Source organism: Triturus cristatus, chromosome 9, assembly GCF_964204655.1.
Source record: "Triturus cristatus chromosome 9, aTriCri1.1, whole genome shotgun sequence".
Taxonomy (NCBI): Eukaryota; Metazoa; Chordata; class Amphibia; order Caudata; family Salamandridae; genus Triturus; species Triturus cristatus.
In genome coordinates, this window is record NC_140592.1 from 1,025,625,239 (window position 1) to 1,025,645,906 (window position 20,668).

General features: G+C 43.5%; 2 protein-coding genes across 9 annotated transcripts in view; one reads left to right on the top strand and one right to left on the bottom strand.

The window, feature by feature from the left end:
- The window catches only part of FCF1 (FCF1 rRNA-processing protein), a 113,074-nt gene extending 104,724 nt beyond the window's left edge, over nt 1-8,350 (bottom strand). The window contains exon 1 of the mRNA XM_085626759.1: nt 8,217-8,350. Coding sequence (XP_085482885.1) covers nt 8,217-8,219 — 3 coding nt within the window. The 5' untranslated portion in view covers nt 8,220-8,350. The remainder of the gene's footprint in view (nt 1-8,216) is intronic.
- The window catches only part of AREL1 (apoptosis resistant E3 ubiquitin protein ligase 1), a 632,176-nt gene continuing 619,735 nt past the window's right edge, over nt 8,228-20,668 (top strand). For 3 of the 8 annotated variants that reach the window (XM_085626755.1, XM_085626750.1, XM_085626754.1), the window contains exon 1: nt 8,228-8,364. The gene's annotated coding sequence lies outside the window, so the exon portion shown is untranslated. Of the gene's footprint in view, nt 8,479-20,668 lie in introns of all 8 variants that reach the window. The other 5 variants (XM_085626751.1, XM_085626757.1, XM_085626758.1 and 2 more) reach the window with 5 other exon arrangements.

Here is a 20,668-nt window from a genome sequence, read left to right on the forward strand (position 1 = left end):
GATCTTTGTTGTATGCTGCTCTAAAGGCAGAGACAGTTTATTCCGTGCTTTCCTATCGCGTTTTTTTTGTTTGCGTGATAATTTTCGATCTTTGTTGCTTGATCTATCCTGATTGTCTGTCTGTTTTTAGGTCATTGTGATACTCTGGGCTTGAAAGAGCTTGATTGTTTTCTGTTTTAATTTTTGTCGATTCCTTTTCTTTTGTTATGCCCTTCACGCCCAAGGAGGATTTATTGATTTGAATTATCTGATCTAGGAGTGTTGGCAACAAGCTTAGTTTGTCTATTATTGGGCTGCATGCGCACTGGACGGAGTATTTTGCCTGGGCTCTGGAAATAAGATTGTTCATACTCTCCAGTTTGGTATTGATCCCTGCTATTTGTGTTGCTATAATGTTCATCAGGTCTATTTGGATATCCATCTCATCATTTTGCATGTTAAACGCTGTTATTGTTGTCTGTAGTGTATTCAATGAAGATTTAGATGTCTCCGGAAAAAAACTAAGGTTACTGGCGGTTTCTCCTTGTTGCAACTGTGATTTAAAATTTTTGGTCTCCTTTGAATCTTCTTCTTGATTAAGCTGGTGGGTTTTGTCGTCAATCTCCCTACTGAAGCTATTGTTGGTATACCTTTGATAGTTTTTTTTTCCCAGGGTGGATTCCTGTGGCGTTGTATTGTTTTGGGAATTAGCATGATGCTTTCCGCCCGCTTGGGTAGATATTTCGGACACAGTTATTTGCATTATGTCTTTGTTTCGTGGTGACATTCTTACAATTTGACGGATATTGTCAATACCTTCTTGATCATCTTGGTCCAGCTGGTGCACCTGAGCGGCAATATGAAGCCTTGTTGGTCTAGCGTTGTTTATTACGGGCTTCGGGGTGGATGATGACAGGTCCCCTTGGGTTGTTTTGAGTATTGTTGTTGACGAGTAGGATTTTTCACTGAGACTTAGCGCCCTTTGGTCGGAGATTGTTAAGCCTACTGTCTGATTCAGGCGGTCCTTGGGGTTAGTTAGTTCTGTGTTGTATTCAGTGATATTGTATATGGTGCCCTCGTTATTTGTCCTGCATGCCTGTGCTGTGTCAGAACTCAGGCTTAAATCCTCTTTAAGTGCCGTACCTATGCTGGTACCGTTCATCAACTCCTCCCTTTCTGACGCTGACAGAACAATCTTTTCCTCTTCCAGGCTTGGTTTTCGTAGAAGCCACTGTTTGATGGTACGGGCTGAATTTTGTCCCGCTTCCTTTTGTGGCTTGTTTTTTCCATTCCAAGGCAAAAAAAGTGTCTGAGGAGCTAAAGGAGACATAAGGCCTGGGATCTCCGCTGTAGTTGAGTAAATGGCTGCACCAGGATCTTTCAGCAATAGCAGTCTGGCGCCTTCCTTTGTGCTTCTAAACATTGTAGCAATCGGTGATATTAGAGGGCTTTTTTGCTTGGTGACACAGCTTTCTGCTTCTGTTTTTGCGCCTTGTTTTTTCTTTTTCTTATTCTGCCTGTCGCTCTTGGTTTCCTGAGTGGGGGTCTGTCTGACTCTCCCCGATCTCATCTCCCTGAGTTGTCTGCCCTCGTTGGTCTTGCTACTTGCCACCAGGTAGAGCAAAGTATGCGTGCTTCCTTTATCGCGGTCGGCGATGAGTGGAGCTCACCGGGGGGGGGCTGGCTGCGAGCGGAGCACACAGGGGGGGCCGCGGGTCGATCAGACCTAGTCGGACTGCCTGTCGGTCAACCCCCAGGCTCTTACTTCACGACCGCCTCTATCGGCAGCCCGCTCGCGTCTCTCCCCCCTCCGCGCCTTGTATCTTGCTCCGGTGCCGGTAACGATACCGGTGCGGAATTGCCGGGACGCGCAGCCTCACCTTCCTCCTTTCACCAGGCAGATGGGCGGGCAGTGCAGAGCGTTCAAACCGGCTGTGGGGGCCCTGGGGGGCCCTGGATCGCAGGAAAGAAAGAGTCCTCTGCCTTTGCTTTGCCTCGCCTCTCCTTCAACACGTGACGTACAGAAAGACTCTTATTTAGTAGGGATCAGTGATGTGAATCTCTCTCAGATCAAGGGCTGGCTTTAACACTAAAGTATTAGCAAAAATGCTTAATGAGTTGGATGCAAACATTCAACTCTCACATTTGTGTAGGACTTGTTCGAACAGGGTAGTCAAGAGACAACAGCCACTGCTTATAGCAAAACATGCCAGTCATAGCAACAAAAGGAATGAAAATGGCTATATTACAATGACTCTACATGAAAAAGAAAAGACAGGTGTCCACTGATTTAATAAAGCCATACCATGGGGTCCATACTCAACAGTCAACCAATAAACTGCTGGAAATACAGTGAACTTTGCATATGACAGAAGTGTTGCAGAATGTGCTACAGATGAAACACCCTCCAGACGAAGAGCGACCAGGTCCGAGAATAGATCATCAAGTGGTATGCTCTATAATGCTTGAAATGCAGTTATGAAACCATTCACACTGCCAATAACACTGGACTCGGGTTGCACTGAAACCTTATTGAACAAAGGCACCAGAAATCTACTAGATATTACCACTGAACTGTCTGAATATTAAACATCCATTGCTTAATCAATCACCAATTAACAAAACTAATAAATTTGAACTGATCGTCTCAGAGAATTCAAACTGAAATTGGTGAAAAAGATTTTGGAAGTCAGGTCTGTAATGAAGACTTATACCAAACCTTAATAGACTTTTCGGGATAGCTTAACACTAGTTTCATTCAGAATTTGGATGGCCTTAGAGGTGTTTGTTATTCGTATGCTGAATACATTCCAGATATTGAGAATCCACACTCAGTGGTGACGAAATCAGAAATATTTACAGTCACTAGGAATGTGTCAGAAGAGTCTATAGTCTTGCACGGTGACTTCCAATCCCATGCTTCAATGTATAATCCTGGTCCTCATATAACTGCAGATAACTATGAAGACATGTACTTTTACAATAAATATGCAGATTGTTTTTTTTATGTGTTTCAAATGCCACCAGGATGGTGTGTCCGCACCATAAGTGGGAACACTGTGCCATACCGATATGGGAGAGTGAACCTGAATTTGCTGCAAAATTCACTTACTTCACGCCACCAAACTATCAGTTTTGCTCCGACACTTCTTTCTGCAAACAGGACTCCTGTGTTTCTTTCAAGACACAGATATAGTGTGCTAAGTTTCTGAGGCTATGTATCTAACAGTGTGGAATGAAAAAACTGCGTTACAGGGAGAATGGGGAACTGAGGGGTGGCAAATTCAAGGAACACATACTATTTTTACCTGCTTGTTACTATCCTAAAGATTTTACATTTCTAAATTATATGACTCAATAAAACAATGTGCGTTGGGTAAACTGATACTGGAGGATTTCTAATTCCTATGTTTCGAGACAAAATTTGCACTTGCCAAACTGGATGTGGAAGAGGGTGTTCAAAAGACTAAAAATGCTTGGATTGCTAATGATACTTTTAAGAGAAACAGACGTGTCTACGGTAACATGCATTTGAAACCTGCAAACAAGTTAGTGGTGTCAGATTTTTGCTAAAGGAGTTTTGGGACCACTAGCTAATGGGGTGGATCGATGGTATGCCAAAATCCATGCATGAGCCTATAGCATGGGTAAACTTTGTCACTTAAGGTTAAAAAATAAAATCCCCTCGCTTTAATAACAAAAAACATTGACTTGTTTAATAACAAGAATGGTTTTCTTGAGGCATTTCTTGAGGAAATACCAATTCTTGAGTGTGAACACGGATATTGGGGACACAGCACAAGGCTCAATGTACACTACCTGTGAAAGAGATTCTCTAACATGAGCTCTGACTCCTAATATTCCCTTTCACTCAAGCCTAACTCAGTGACTTCACTAACTTGGGTAACACAACACCTTCTGAACCAAACGCAGAATTGTAGATTTGTGTAGCGCATAATACCTCAGAAGAGGCGCTGAAGTGTTGTGCAAAGGGGTAGCACACTATTCAGTGAAGCCCAGAGTTAGTTTGTATGGCTAGTTCTAAGTGTAGCAGTTAATCTTATATTACATAACATAGTTAAAGTTGCTGTACTGACTACCTGTGTGCCATATCGTGTAAAGAGAAATGTTTGTTTTTATTGATGCCGATGTCTAGTTATGTATCAATCTACATTCCTACATGTTTCTATGTGATTAAAGAGCATGCAGTATAGATTGTTGAAATATTATCCTGTTTTGTTGTCCTGATTCACTGTGCTATTGGATGCCAGTAGTAATATTAAGAGAATATAGTTGTCCATTTCGTGAGTCATGCTTATACAAGCTGGGTCAGTGAGTCTGGTGGGAAGAGCTTAGCAGTGTTTAGTGTGGAAGGTAAAGCAGTATAGGACAAAAGACGACATGGACTAAAATTAACTTGTTATGTATGTTGTATGAATTGTGGTGATGGGGTGTTGTGTCATACCACGGACTACAAGTTCAAGACAATGTTTTTTATAGTAGCTTTTAATTTGTAATTATAGAGTTTTTTCCTTCATATTAAGTACTGTCAGTTGTCCAAAATGTCATTGGTGCTGTTCGGGTCTCTAGAGATGCACATGATAAAAGCTGAACCTTTATCCTCTTTTTTGGATGCAAGTAGCTATACCATATTTGTCAATGATGTGTTAGATTTGATGTTCTGGGAGACATCAAATTGTCATGGTCAGAGGTATGTGGTCCCCACGGTTTGTGTTAGCACCATTGACCTTTGTCTTCTTTATCTCCGTCTGTTTTAAGCATGTGCTCCTATAAAGGCTCCACGGATGACAAAAGAGCAAGATGCCTTCGAAAGACCAATTTGGAGGTCTCAAAGGAACTATATGATGATATCTCACTTTCTTGTTGATCAATTGCCTAGCAGAAGCTAGGAAGACCAGATGTTGTATTTATACTGCCACAATACAAGATGACCGCTGGGAATTTGAGAGTCTCATGAACCTCAGATTCAGGATAGGAAAATCTCCAACATTCTCAGCTACCTCACAAGTACCCAACCCCAGGCGCCTTGTCCATTTGAATGACGAATAAGAGCTCAGGTGCCCCTTGTCCTCAAGCCTTCGAGCATTTCTTTTCTGGTAAAGAAAAGCTATTACCTAATTAGTGCCATGTGGCAAAGAGTGTAAGTCAGACCAGACTGTGACCATGACATCTTGGCGTTCTAGAAAGCCCCCCTTCCTGTTAACAGGGAGTTACTTACTCTATTTATAATACGAGATTCATTTGAGGATTAGCCACGTTTTCAGAATCCTTCTTAAGTCCTGGTTATTTATGGGAGTTTGGATCTTTGTAGGGAGTAAAATCCATGCTCAAAGTTTGAAGTGAGATGGTGTACCATTGACAGTTTTCTTCTTACATGGCAGAACAATTGATTCTGGGGCTAATCTGTGCTAAATAACGACTGTTCACCATGTTACTTTAGAAAATCTTATGAAAACACATTGAACAGGTATTATGTGTGAAGTTTATATTTAACTTTCAAATACATTGCCTAAGTGTACTTCACAAAACGTGCTTACTTTTCAAGAAACGTACTTGCATTGTGTGACAAACTAAATGCAATTTCACAGGTCATGATACGGACATCATGCATCCACCAAACTATTTCCACTAAAGGCACACTACAGGCAACATGTCTCCAAACAAACATTTGCCCCCTTTAGAAAGTTTGGGCATTGCGATGCGACACTAGTGGCAGTTACAAGCTATAAAATTGCTTGTTGACAAACAAGCGGAAACTAAAAGAAGACAAGCCACTCAGTTATTAGTTACAAGGGAGACATTAAGCGGTCTCCTCAACTGGTAGCAGGTAAAAAGCTCTGCACCTCAGACTATTACAAGTAGTAATCACTGGTCATCGTCTCACAGCCACTGGTGTGAGGGAGAATTGCCAGCCAAACGTACAAGCTAGAACACGTCGCGCAGACTGAGGCAAAATGACTGGAAAATCAAACGTTTAAAAACGTAACCATGAACGGTCATATTTTGCTACAGAAGGTCACAAACATGTGACCTGATGCAAGATAACACTCGGAATTACAACAAGAAACTAGGCTGCAATACTCTATACAGTTCAGCGTGCTCAAGCCAATGTCTTACCAGCGCTCGAGTTAGTAAAGAGCACAGACCACCTGTCCACACTGGAAAAGTGCGTTCTCCAACAACTTAAACATATTGATGATTTCAACCTCCTCTACACCTTTCAATTGGGATTCAGGAAAGGTTGTAGCACCGAAACAGCAAGCTCAATATTTCAGACGATATCCTCGGAGCCTTAGGTGAAGCTTTTCTTCTCATCCTTATTGACCTATCAGCGGCTTTTGACACAATAAACCATCCAGCCTTACTAGAGACTTTGTAGAGGCGCTCTGGCATTAATGGTAAAGTTCTAAAATTCAGCACCGCTCGCAACAAATTAAAATCAACTCATGTCTCTCTATGCCAATACGAGTCATACTTGGGGTCCCACAAGGCTCTATCCTCTCCCCATCCCTCTTTCATTTTTACATGGAACCCCTTATAATCATTCTGAAACAAGCTGGAGTTAAATATCACCTATATGCAGACGACACACAACTCTACTACAAAATCAAATCGCCCAGTGACATCCGACACCTCAATGTTACACTAACCAAGATCCAAACTTAATTTAACGCAAACCACTTGAAGCTGAACCCAGACAAGACGGAACTAATTCTGTTCTCTCCAAAAAGCAATCTCCTACCAAGCCATGATTGGCACAAGAACCTGGATGCCCATAACTGCTCTATCGTCCTATCCGACTCGGTAAAGTCACTGGGCTTTACCCTAGACAAGAACTTATTAATGAAGGACCACATCAAAAAGTGCACTTTACTCACTAAAACAGCTGAAGAAACTCAAACCTTTCATTCCCCAGGATGATCTGAAGATAATTGTTCAATCCCTAGTCCTCTTGAAACTGGACTATGGGAACGCCATCCTAACAGGGATGCCTAAAGCTCACCTAGCCCCACTAAGATCAGTCCTTAAAATGGCAGCTCGACTCATAACTGGTGTAAAAAAGTTTGAACACATCACACCAACCCTCCACTCCCTCAACTGGCTTCCCATTGAAGGTAGATGTATCTACAAATTGGCCTGCATAACACACAAAAGCCTTCACTCACATTCCCTCAACTACCTAAACAGCAAACTGGTAAAAGCAGGAAGATCCAGAAACCTGAGAAGCTCCAACTCACTTCTCATCTCTCCAAAATTGAAAAAGAAAACCACTCTGTCCCGATCCTTCTCTGGTAACGTACCCAGGATGTGGAACGCACTTCCTATAGACCTCAGATGCAACCCCTCCTTCAAAAGGGACCTGGAACTCCTTCTCCTCAAGAAATACTTTACCGACCAAGTCAACTAAACTAGACTTCAATAACCTAGCGGACTCCCCTCTACCACTTTGCCTATATCTTTATGCATCCGCATGTCCTGGTATGTAATGCAACTTTTTTGCCGTTGTGTATGTAAAGCGCTGATACCCCCGCGTCTAGCTTCTCCTGCTTCAAAAGGGACCTGAAACTCCAAGGATAGGTGGTTATTTGACTGTTTCAACCTCCTGAGCTTCCTCCCTCCCTCTCACTGTATACCTAATTATAATGTTTTGCTTGTATCTTTATGCATCCTTATGACCTGCTATTTAATGCAACTCTTTTTTCCTTTGTGTACGTTAAGCTCTCTGATACCCCCGGGTCTAGCTAGCGCTATATAAAACGTATAAAATAAAATACATACATAAATAAACCTGTTCCATCTCCGCCGAGATCCCCGTAACAATTTCGAGTAATGAACTGCCTGCTTCTCTCTCTCATTTACCCCATCGCCTGGAATCCATCAGCACAGACCCAAGTTCTATGTGCCCCTATATCCACGCGTGTGTACCTAATACAATCGGCTGTGTTTTTGAATTGCATGTTGGGATGTGTAGTCTTGTTAACCCATTATAACGCCAAGACAAATTCTAGAACTCAAAAAACACAACCTCTGGATTCGGCGAGGGATACACGCATGGACCTATACCACTTTGGAACTCTGCTGACCAAACCCCTCGCCGAAAACCTTGTTCTCGAGTACCCCTAGCAGTGCAACTACCCATTGCCACGCGCAGGCTCTTCTAGTCTCAAATTCCGCCCCATCACCTTAAAATCTCCCAATACGGCAAAAAACCTTACCATGCTGTTACCAAACTTGCAGCCGTCGCGATAATGTTACGTCAGTATAGACGCTCCAGCCGGAAGAAATAAGAGAACCGGAAGTGACGTAAGAGATACAGAGGTTCTGAAGCTTCAAGGAAGCAAGATTCTAGGGGAGGATATAGAGGTGAGGGAATAGGTACGAGACCTGGAGCAAGAGAGGGGAAACCGGTGAATGGGAGAAGAGGGAAGTTGGGGTAAGATGTTTGTAGAAAGGACATAAAGAGGACCGATGAAATAGGTTAGTAGAATGGATATTGGAAGGGTGGGGAAGAGAATGGAAGACAGGAAAGGACGATGTTGATGATTGAATCAGGGACAAGTAGAGAAGAGCGGCCAGTAAGGAAGTACTCTTAAAAGTCAGGGAAAGTGCACAGTGTGTAAATTGAGCGGAAAGAGAAAGTGGAAATGATAAAGATAGAAGGCACGGTAGGAGAGTATAGAAAAATGTATCTGGGTGGCTATTCTTTCAAAGGGGTGGGGGGCTAAGAATTAGATCATGAGTGAAAGTGTCTTAAAATGCTTTCTAAAGGGTGCAACATTCCTATCGTGTGATCGAGTGTCTTCCTGGGTATGGCAGTTTCTCCGAGAGCTCTATTCATAGTGTGAGGAGATGCAAGCTGTTTTCAAACATGTTTACTTCACTGTTACCTGCTGCATGCTTTTTTTATTGTCAACCATTCGGCATTGCAAGTAGAGCCATTTCTGAACACGACCATTCTATATAGCGTTGATATCTTCTCTGCTCCTCACCTACAACCTGCCATACCAACACCGTCCTGCCATGCTAACTTGTTATCCACGTCCCAATAATTTACTTCCAATGTTCGCTAAATGGAGTCGCATTCGCTCCTTCGTTACTATCCTTTCGTTTGTGACAAGCACATTATTTCTATCTATAACCAGAACTTACTTTGAATCCGTCATTCATATAAATTGTCTCCCTAAATTAATGCTTTTTGTTTCCAGTCTGTTGAGATTCCACTAGGAGAGTTGGAAAACCAGTGAGGGGAGTAAGGACAGAATTCGATGTATTGTAGGTTACAGACAATAAATTGTAACCAGGGCTCGAGTCAAGGGTAGACGTGGGTACTGTTTTCAGAGGGTGGACGCCTTCTACCCTACTGCAAAGCTGGCCACTCTTTCAGATGAGTGACTCGCCCCTTTCCTACTGCTTCCGGAATTCGCAGATATGCTGAACTCGTCCTGGTATGATTTTCTCACACCCGGACACTTTCAGCAGCGCCTGCACCTTGTGCTTTTGTTCCGAGCACCAACGTGCAGGTGGGGAAGGGGCTGATCAGATTGCAACTTTACGTATAACAAAAGCCAGAGTTAAGCGGCCATTGGGCCTCTTTTTGTTGGAGTATCCTGACTGGTACCTATTGAAATCCTCACACCTAGATGCAATAGAGGGAAACAAAGGCTCACCTTTTATTCTTTCACGGTCACTTAAAGAGAGAAACACTTTTTACTTTGTTCAGCCCCTGTATATAAGATATACTCAAACAGTGTAAGAGTGTCGGATGTGTTGGGTGTCGCAATATATACACAAATAACATTTTAAATACCACTATTTTGTTTTTTCTTTTATAGTGCTTTAGCTCTATTCAGTCTAATGCAGGGTGTCAGAGCGCTTTGTGTCACCTGTACAGATTATGCATTGACAATACATCATGTGTGTACATCAATATAAAGGCTGTGTTGCATAAGACAGTGAGGTTTCAAGGTGTAGGAGCCACATGCCCTTCATACCTCACTGAGCTGTATTAGAAGGATTACAATTTATGAATTGCAAGTAACAAAAGGATCTCTGTCTTGAAAGCAGTAACCCACTTACACATTTACATAAAATAAAAATCTGTCATCTGCGGTTACATAATGTGCTTTGCAGGAGACATTAACCCTCTATGCAACTTTGATTCAAAACTAGAACTAGGCAAAACACAGATCTCTCCAGCAAATACGTTCTCCTCCAGAGTTATCTTACAATTATTATTGTTCTCTGGGGTTTAGCTGCAACACAAAGGTCTCTGCAGCAGGTACCTTAACCCCATAAGATAATTTAAAATACAGACATTGATTGCAACCAATTAAGCAGAACAGATTTACTGCCAAGTTTCTCCTTGTTGCCAATTCCTTTATTTCGTGTTTAAAAACATAAATGTATAAGTTGAGGCTCAAATTTTGCATCAAGATTGCTTCAATATTTTGGCTCAACTCTAACGCAACATCTAATTTGTTAAATATTGTAATGCGCTCAAATGTATTCATGATAGACCTGCTAAACATATGTGAGGTATTACAATCTGATGTTACTTCCTGTGAGGTCATGGGTTGTGATGCAACATGTGATGTTACGTGCTGTGATGTCACTTCCTCTGATGTCACGCGCAGTGATGTCACACTCATTCTGCCTATCTTGTTGAGCCTCCCCCACATCTTTTTTTCACCACTTGAGCACTGATTGTAACTGCCTTTACTGGTCCATTATCCATTTTGCTCCTTACTTCGCCAGAATCCTTATTTATGAAAGCACCCAAAGTTGACAAGAACCTTTGAGTCGAGGTTGCGACATGCTCTGCCAAGAAGCTCTTACAGCAGGTTCTTCGTGGAGAAGCACTGAGCAGGCTCAGGAAGCTTGAGACATGTACTCATTAAAAAAATTTTTTTAAAGATATTATATTGACTTTTTTTTTAAAGCTAGTGTGAGGTAGATCATATAAAACACATTACATTATGTGACATATAGATGATCACAAATGCATTTGTTTTCCCCATCACATCGTTATGTAACCCCTCCCCAACTTGACAAGGCAGCAGTTTTTGACAAATACTGCTGTAGCTCCACAGTTCTGGTTGACATGCCTCCTCATGTCATCATCTCACTGAAATCTTCACTTGCTCCCCCTGATCGTCTCAGGAAAAACAAATGCCCTCCATCATGAGGGGCAATGAATGAATGTGGGACCCTTCTAAAAGGTGGCTTAGTAATTGTCTCCGGTGTCCTTCGAACTGGTGGTACGTACCTTCTGAATTACAGTTGAGGTTTCCTATAGCTAAAAGATTATACAGGAGCTGGTACCAAGGTCCTATGGTGGGAGGTTTTTCTCTTTTTCAGTCAAATTCAGTAGCCAACCTGGTCACTCCTAAATGCTGTAATGCTACTTACCATCCTGCTTTAGTCATATGCGTATAATTTGTTTTTGTGAACCCCAGCAATAATGTCTTTAGGTCGAATGGAAAGGGGAAACCCAGAATGCTCTGAAGGGTATTTGCTACTGCCTTCCAGAATGTATATGTTTGCGACAATCCCTCCATTTGTGTGGAATATTTCCAATTGTCTCAGCTATTGTATCCCAAAATTGAAAGGGTGGTCCCACATGGCATAGATAAGTCGGCATTTTGTGCCCTATCTTGCATCCTGAGCCTAATTAAGTCATACAAGGGTTGCCCCACTATGGCATGATTCATAAAGGCCAATATTTTGTCCTTCTCGGATTTAGACCTGTCCGTCATGACCATAAGTTGTGCAGCCCAGTAGTATACCTTGAGGTCTGAGAAAGCCATTCCCTCTCTGGGTTGCTGCTAAAGTCGCAGCGGCACCCTTGGCTTAGACCCCATCAGGCAAACCAATCTACTGATCAACGTAATTGTTAAAAAAAAATATTGTTCTACTGTTATAGGCAGGGCCTGAAAATCAAACAGTACCCTCGGTAGAATATTCATTTTAATTAAGCCAATCTTGCTCATCCAAGTTCTGCCATTTGTTAAGATAATTTTTCACCTCAAGGAGCAAGCGAGGATGGCTTGCTCCATACATCTGGTGCACATTTGATATAATGTCTCCTTTGAAGCCCACACAAATGGAAGCTCCTCCCTTGGAACTTGTAACCCTAGAGGTGGAAGAGTAAGATTTAACGCTCCTGATTTCTCCATAATTATTTTTAGCCCTGCTATCCTTTCGAGCCATTGCAGCTGTTCGATCACGACAGGCAGCAAGTCTTCGGAATTGCCCATCATTAGGAGAATATCGCCCATGTAATACGACAATTTGTATTTAAATACCAGTTATATTGTTGTCACTCCGTATTCTGTCAGGCAAAGGCTCTATGCTTAAAGCAAAAAGGAGGTGGGGGGGGGGGTGTGGTTTGCAGCTGTCAACCCTGCTTGGTGCCTCTCTTTATGCACCATGCATGCTAGTGAACCATTCAAAGCGATCCTTGCCGTTGGAGAACTATATGACGCAAACGCCATGTTTAAAAACTGTCTTCTGAATCCCATCCTCTCTCTGGCCAGCCTCAGGAAGGACCAGTCACAGGCATTCTCGGCATCAAGAGACGCCAACAATGCTGGTATACATTTTTCTGAACCTTCTCGACCAGGTGGACCGTTTTCTGTTTATTGCCGTTAGATTGTCTAGCGGGCACAAACCCAGACTGGTCTGCATGGATCAGACGGGAGAACCTGCTCCATCCTACTTGCTGAGATTTATATGTAGGAGTACAGCCTAAGATTACTGTTTCCAGTGCTGTTTGCCTGTAAGAGGTGCATAGCTGTGGGTTCTTCCCTTGTTTAAATTATCGCCTCCCCAGAGCTCTCTGGATTCCTCTCTTCTGTATTATATCATTAAATAATTTAGGTAGTTTGGAAACCAGGAGACCCTCAAAGGCATTAGAAAAAGGTTTGTATACCCTTTTGGACAGGGGGCCATATTTTGATTCAGACTTTGACTCTTTAGCACTAATTTTATTTCCTACCAAGAGATCTGTGAGTCTAGGGCATGTCGTTGGATACCTGTCAAGGGCAGCAGTACTGCATCGTCCAAAAATTGCAATTGGATACCCATCTCAAGTTGGTCTCTCTAATATAATCTATTGTAATATTGGCGGAATGCCTTCAGTTCATCCTGCATTATTTGAGAGAGCTCCCCCATTTCTGCCCATATTTCCTTAATAAACGTTCGCTCTCTTTTTTTCTCTTAAGCGTCTGGCTAAATGGGATTCCCCTTTATTTTCTGCTGCATAGGATGGCTGCTTAAGATATAATATGCATAGTCCTGCCATATCATTACCGAATGCTCTACTTTGACCTTGTAAGTTGGTTAGCTGCCGTAAGTGCGTTTTAGATGGTGTCTCTTTCTAGAGCATTTTTTTTTTTTTCCTTTATAGCCGCCTCTAAATTTTCAGTCCCTGGATTTTATGTAGATGAACCATCAAAGAGATGCACATCCCCCGCACAGCTGCCTTCATTGCTCCCCAAATTCCAACTGGGCTAACCACAGCAGGGATCCCTAAGTAGCCTAGGGGAAACCTCCAGGTCACAGTCAGTCTCTGCAGTTGGCCTAAGTCAAGGCCATCTATGACTCGTAAATGATCTGAGAGTCCTATTTGCACCTATTGTTACTCCTCTAGTGCGTTCTATCAGAATTGTTCATAAGAATGAGATCAATGCAGGAGTACATGCGGTGAAAACGAGAGGTGAAAGAGTGCTCTATATCTAAGGGGTGTCAGTACTCAAATATGTATTTGCTTACTTTTTTCGTTGAGTCAGATTTTATCAAGGAGAGCTACTTTGAGGGCCTAATGGCTTTTTCTGGCAAGAGAACTCTAGCTGGAAAAGAACAGGTGTTCTGTTCATTCAAAAATTGAATGAGCAATAACGATCCCTTTAAATCTTTTGTTTTAATCTTGTCACATTTGCTGTGTTGCAGAGGAGAAATGTCAGTTTGTTTCTTTACAATTTGCTGCTTATTCCATCCAGGGGATTGGTGTGCACTTTTCGTTCTCTGACTGCAAAGTTACTGTATTTTGTAAAGTGAACTGTCTGAAAATCGTGCTGGGGTACAGGGAGTGTGACATGAAAGGCTGTAGGATGTCCGTTTTTCCCAACACACAACATTAAATAGCTTGTAAATAAACAGTACAACTATTTAGTTAGAAAGGCAATTTTAGTTGTAATTCTGAAGTGTGGTGGAAACAAAGATTTTTAATGGGATCAAAACCAAGAGCACTCTACTTGGTGATGTACAAGTGATAAATATTTGCTGAAACCTGATTTCCACACATTATAGTTTTCATGCTATATAGTTTTATCAGAAAAACTGTATGTCGGTGGGTACGTTTATGGCAATTTCAATGAATGTGCTGCCTGTAAATGACGGTGTGCTACGATATGCTTTAGTATTTATATTTAATAAATGTGAGAGTTTTTAGGTCGAGCCTAGTGGCAGCGCGCATGCACTGCTCGCTCTGGAAGGCATGCAGTAGTCGAGTATGCTGTGGAAGTCTCGCCTTCTCTCCCCCCCCCCATATTTTTGATTGGCTGGTGTCATTGTCCTTGGTAAATGCTGTTTTCCGATTGATAATGAGGCTTGTTGGTCCCTTCTTGTTACCGCCCTTTCGCCATTTGTCACCTCCCATGAGGACTGGATCTTTTACTTGTGGCATCACACTGTCTCGTTCACAAGTCGGTAAGCACTATTTTTTTTATTTGCAGCGCGGTCCGCTTTTACTTTAACTCCTTGAGTGCTCATGACGGCTCCCGGCCGTCATGAGTCACGGTGGGCGTGTGCTCATGATGGCCGGGAGCCGTCCGAACGTTGCCGCTCCGCCCACGCGGTATTAATTCCCCGCCTGTGCGAGAGAATTAATCAGTGGGCGGAGTTCGGCCCTCATGAGCACACACCCACTGTGATTTATAACGGCCGGGGGCCGTCCTGAGTACAGGAACGCTACGCCCAACCCCGCCCCCTCTCGCACCGCAGCGGAATTTGCCCCGCGGCGAAGGGGTTAGTGGCCGCACTTGTTTATTTAATCAATTTGCTGCGTGGGCCGAAAGGGAGCTTTTTCTACTCACTAATCTAACAAGCATTTACAATGCAATGGGTCTCGCATTTATGCAAGTTTGAGTTATTGACATTGCAAATAACAATGCCTTTTATTTTTGTTCTTGTTTTTAAAAAATGAATAAAAGGCGTTGTCATTTACAATGCCAATAGCTTAAACTCGGGTAAATGCCAGACGTATTGCATTTCAAATGCTCGTGTGTTTTTTAAGCAGCACGGCTGCCCTGTAACACGAGCTCCTGCTTTCAATCACTTTAACCTGGCATTCTCTCGTGTCTTTCCCCCCCCCAAAGTAAAATGGAATTAGAAAGGATTAGCAAATTAAGTCATGTGAATTCCAGGTAGCACATAATGGTGTTCTAATGGGCTGAAGATGACAACAGCACATCTGTGTTATGTCATCTGTACTAAAGCCACCTGACAGTTGTTTTCAAAAGCCTGTTTTATTAACACCACCACTACCAGTACCACCACCACTACCAGGACCACCACCAGTACCACCACCCCCACAATACCACCTGTACCAGTACTACTACTACTACTACCAGTACCACCACCAATAGCACCACTGCCAATACCAATACCACCACCACCCCACCAGTACCACCACCACCAGTACTACCACCACTAGTACTACCACCACTACCACCCCCACCACCCTCACCAGTACCACCAGCACCACCAATAACACCACTACCATCACCAATAACACCCCAACCACCACCAGTACCACCACCACCACCAGTACAGTACCACCACTACCGGTACCACTATCTGTACCACCACTACCAGTACCACCACCACTAATACCACCACCACCAGTGCCACCACCAGTACCTTCAGTAACGGTACCACCACCACCACTACTACCACCACTACTACTACCAGTACCACCACCACCACTACCAGTACCATCACCAGTTCCCCCACTACCAGTACTACTATCACCACCACCACCACAAGCGGTACTGCCACTACCACCAGTAGCACCAATACCACCACTAGTACCACCCCCACCAGTACCACCCCCTCCATCACCAGTACCACCACCAGTACCACCACTAGTACCAGTACCACCTATACTCGTACCACCAATACCACCACCAGTACCACTACCACCAGTACCAGTAGTACCACCACTGCCAGTACCTCTATTAGTACATCTACCACCAATGCCACCACCTCAGCGCCTCTTGCTCACTAGTAATAGCAGGGGCACTGTACAAGGCCGGAGCTGCTGCCGAGACCATCCCTCCCTCCCTCCATGCGTGCCATAGAGCACAGCCGGCCCTGCACCAGGAGGTGAAGCCAGGGCCCTACTACAGCTGGACTGTTTATTAGGCCAAAGATAGCAATGACATTACGCAATGCCACACTGCACACTCAAATCACAGAGAGGGCAGGAAATAGCTCCCCCTCCCGCTCTTCCTCCTGAGCCGCAACAGTGTAATCACAGTGCGAAAGGTGTTGGAGCGCTTTGTTTAGTGTTCATAGCTCGGATCATATGTAACTCTCACTTTACACTTCTTCACTGCACTATTTATCACTAGTTTGAAGACATCGCAGCCCGGTCTCTTCCGCTGATATTTACACTCTTAAAAAGCGGTCGAGAAGGCCCTTTATTGCAATGTAATAGGTCTCGCATATGCAAGAGTTTAAGCTATTCGTATTGTAAATGACAATGCCTTTTATTTATGTTTTAAAACACAAAACATAAATAAAAGGCATTGTCATTTACAATGGCAATAGCTCAAACTTGCGTGAATGCAAGACCTATTGCATTGCAAATGCTTGATAAACATGAACTCAGAAGCATTCCTGTCCCCACCTCGATGACCGTCCTATTAGTGAACCAGGAGAAAAGTCAGAGATCATGTGTACTCTATATGTGGACTAGATTCTTTTTATACATGGAGCAAACGTTTGCCCTATTAACTCAAACAAGAGTTTTTAGTTCAGCAGCAATGCTGAACTCCTATTTAAAGGTGCTCTCATATGTGATAATGGTGAAAAAGGCAACGTGAGGAACTAAAATATTTCGCTAGGATCACACAATATGATACCAGTTATGGGGTCGAGCGCAGTACAGTTAGATTATTCAGGTCACTAGACCTTCCAATCTGGTAACATTTTGATGATTTGTTTGAGGCCTGGGTGAAATTTCTGCCAAATGTCCCTTAAAGCCACTTCTTTTAAACACTTTTAGTTTCTTTGAGAAGGCCCTTACGGAGGCCACCACGTCTCACCCCCCCCTCCAAACCTCCTGTTTTGTGAGGAGTCTAAAACTAGATTCATGTATCCAGTGAGACTGATCACTCGAGAAGCTCCCCCCACCTCACCCTGAAAGTGTCAAGAGGAATTCGTTCCTGTGCCTTATTGGGTGCATATACCGAAGAAATAGTAAGTACCTGTCCTCCCATTTTACCCCAGAGAATGTTGCATCAACCCAGTGCATCTATATATTACTAGGGAAAGTCCACGCCCATAAAAATGGAGATCCCATTTTGTTTCAGTGCTACGAGTAAATGATGATCTGTAAGGCAGCCCCTATTCTTCACCCTGTACAGGTCATGCCTTGTGACATGCATTTCTTGAAGGCATATAATATCTGGGTGTAGGTCTTTTCATCAAACGGTATACTGCCCCCAACCGTCCTTTTGACCAGCGAGTTGAGCTCTTTCACATTATAAGTGAGAACCGTCACCATTGTTTAAGTCTATATTGTGGTATCTCTTCCTTTTCTGAAGCGTTTGTGGGTCTCCTCTTGGAATGGCGTGCACTCCAGAGGCCAAAGCACCAGCCTGCAATCTATGTTATATGTGAAAATGTGCCTCGTCTGTTCAAACAAATCTCACAAAACCCACCATCCCCAATTACCCTCAACTGTTAGAAACCTAATTGTGAGATAACAGCTAATGGTCATTGCAGCGAAACCCTGTCTATACAAAGAGAAAATGTTAAGTCCTTTTCTGGTTGTGCTATGCCGGGCAGTCCACTAACGACTGAATCACCCAGCCTGGTAAACCGTGCAAACGTTGGAGTGGGTAACTGCTGTGTTTTCAACCAGTTGTAAGATGTGCCCAATCTCCAGTTCAGCATTTTCCAAACACCCTGCCTGCTGCTTGCTAATATTTGATATTATTATCCCACATTGCATCATTGACCACCCTGAGGTGATGTGATATGACCATCTTTATGCCCCCTCCCTCAACCACTCACGATTTTGTTAAGTCTTATCTGGTACCTCTCGTAGTCAGAGGTTCCAAGGGGCGGCTCCCATTATCATTGCCTTCCATGTCCACTGTCTTCCACTCCCGTCTGTTGCTGCTTGTCTTTTGTTGCTGCCATTACCCAGTCTTGTCCCTCTTTCTGTCCCTCAAGTCTGTTTGGGGCCCTGAAGTCTATGCTGCAGCTCTCTCCTACTCCTTGACATCCTTTTAAATTATTTTTGCCGCCTCTCTCCAGTCTGTGACGAAGTGTCTGGCTCCGGAATAATCAAAGATCATGCCAAATGGATATGTCCATCTGTATCTAACTTTCCATCTGTCAAATTTTGTCACGGCTGTCTGTAGTTGCCCTACTAAGTACTCCACTTTCAGCATTGTCTTCGCATTGATCATCTTCATCGTCTCAGTATGGTGTTTGACCTCTAAATTCCTGTATCTTTATGTAGTTCATCAATCTCGGACCCAAGTTTTTAAAATCCAAGCTTCCACATTCAGTTTTTCTTCCAAGTTCCTAGGCGTTTTCGAAGAGCCTGCAATGAGCGCTGCAGATCTTATTTCATGAGTGACATGGTACCCCATGGTATTTCTGGCTCCTGGTTGAACTGGGATTAATTTTAGATTCTCCAGACCTACTCTGTGTTGAGCACAGGTATGTGTGGCTGCCCCAATTTCTTTCTGCTCCATTTTTTTCGGTGTTTTTTTTGTAGGAGGCCGAAGGATCCGCTGAGCTCCCAGAGGGTTCGCCTCGTCGTGTTTTGTGTCCACCACACGTTTTATACCTTCAACCACAAGTCTGAACTGTTTGTCTCCATTCACTGCTCCCTCCTGTTGGTGATGTCTAGTGGCAGTATGGGTGGATGATGACCGGGATACCCCGCACCATCCTACAACTAAGAGCATATGAACCTCAGCATCTCCATCTTAGTCTTTGAAAAATAGTAAAGGGGTCAGTTGTGGTCCTCGTGTGCTCCCCTGAAATTTCCTTTGTGGCCCCTGCAGCTCTGGGGCCTGCATCCTGCTACCCCTTTCACGAGGGCCACACATGCAGAAATGGGGACTTTGGAGCTAAATGTCAGAGTTACGACTGTCACCCCAGCTGACTCACTGGCACTGAGTCCCCATGGTCCCCTGCATGAACAAAGCCCACCTAGCAGCCTGGTTAAGCAGAAGGCCATGTGGCCATGTGCCCCTTTGGTGCATCCCATCTCAGCCCAGACAACTGACCAAGCCCAAAGTAGATGAAAAACCAATTGGTTTCCTGGAATGCTTTTACGTATGAAAAAAAATATACATCACCCTTCGTACATCTAGGAATTGAAGAGTGACACCACCTTCCCCACCAGAAGTACAGTATAATGCATGTGGAGAGAAAAGCAATATCCTGATTGAAACAGAAATCAGCAAAAACTTAAGGTATAAAGAGGGAGACACTCTGAAAATGAGTACTTCAGCAATCTGAAAATTAGCCCTTCAGGAACCACTGTAAGTATTAGTCATCACAGAGTAGTGCAACTTATTGACCTATATTCTTGAGGCAGAGGCGATGATCACCATTAGATACTCTATTAGAAGGTATAGCAAATTAAAACCAGGCGATGCTCCAAGTAAAGGCAAAACCTAAATCAAAATGACCCATAGGGTTCGAGCAGATGCACAGCATAGCCCTTGACCTCTGACATTGCACAACATCATTCCCTAAACACCTCTATCGCCAGTAGCTGACCACTGAGCGTCAACACCGGGAGACCCTTTATTAAGCCACGAGGAAGCATAGAATTCAGGATAAATAATTGTCTCAATTGTTATAGTGCCAAGACTACCTCCATCGACATGCCTGTCCTCTGAAACCTGAGCTGTACAGATACGAGGAGATTATTGCCAGCTTCCTTGGGGGCAGCAGAGGAAAAGACTGCCACTGAAGAGGAGAAAGGGCCTGGGACAGAGCCCACTTCTATGTGCCTAACATCTGGAGTACCAGAGGTGTCCTCTATCGGGGCCCTTCTGAATGCAATTGGAATAAAACTCCATCCCTCCTTTCTGATTTTTCGAACAGTGATCCAGAATGACATTTCCTTTGCTCGTAAACCTATGCCCTCAGGATGAGCGACCCTCTTATAGCTCTGAGGATAAAATTTAGGGAAGAGCATAACCCCATGCTGATATAACACATCCTGAAATTCCAATCCGTAGTGCTTCTGTTTTGAAGATTGTTAAACTTCTTCCTGAGTCCTTAATTTTGTGGCACCTTGAGCATTTGCGTATGTCATTGCTACATTGTTGTCCATCCTGGCTAGAAACCAGTGTCTTTGCGGATTTCTTGAATTGGACCCCGTGGCATCTAGAGCACACTTGAGTTC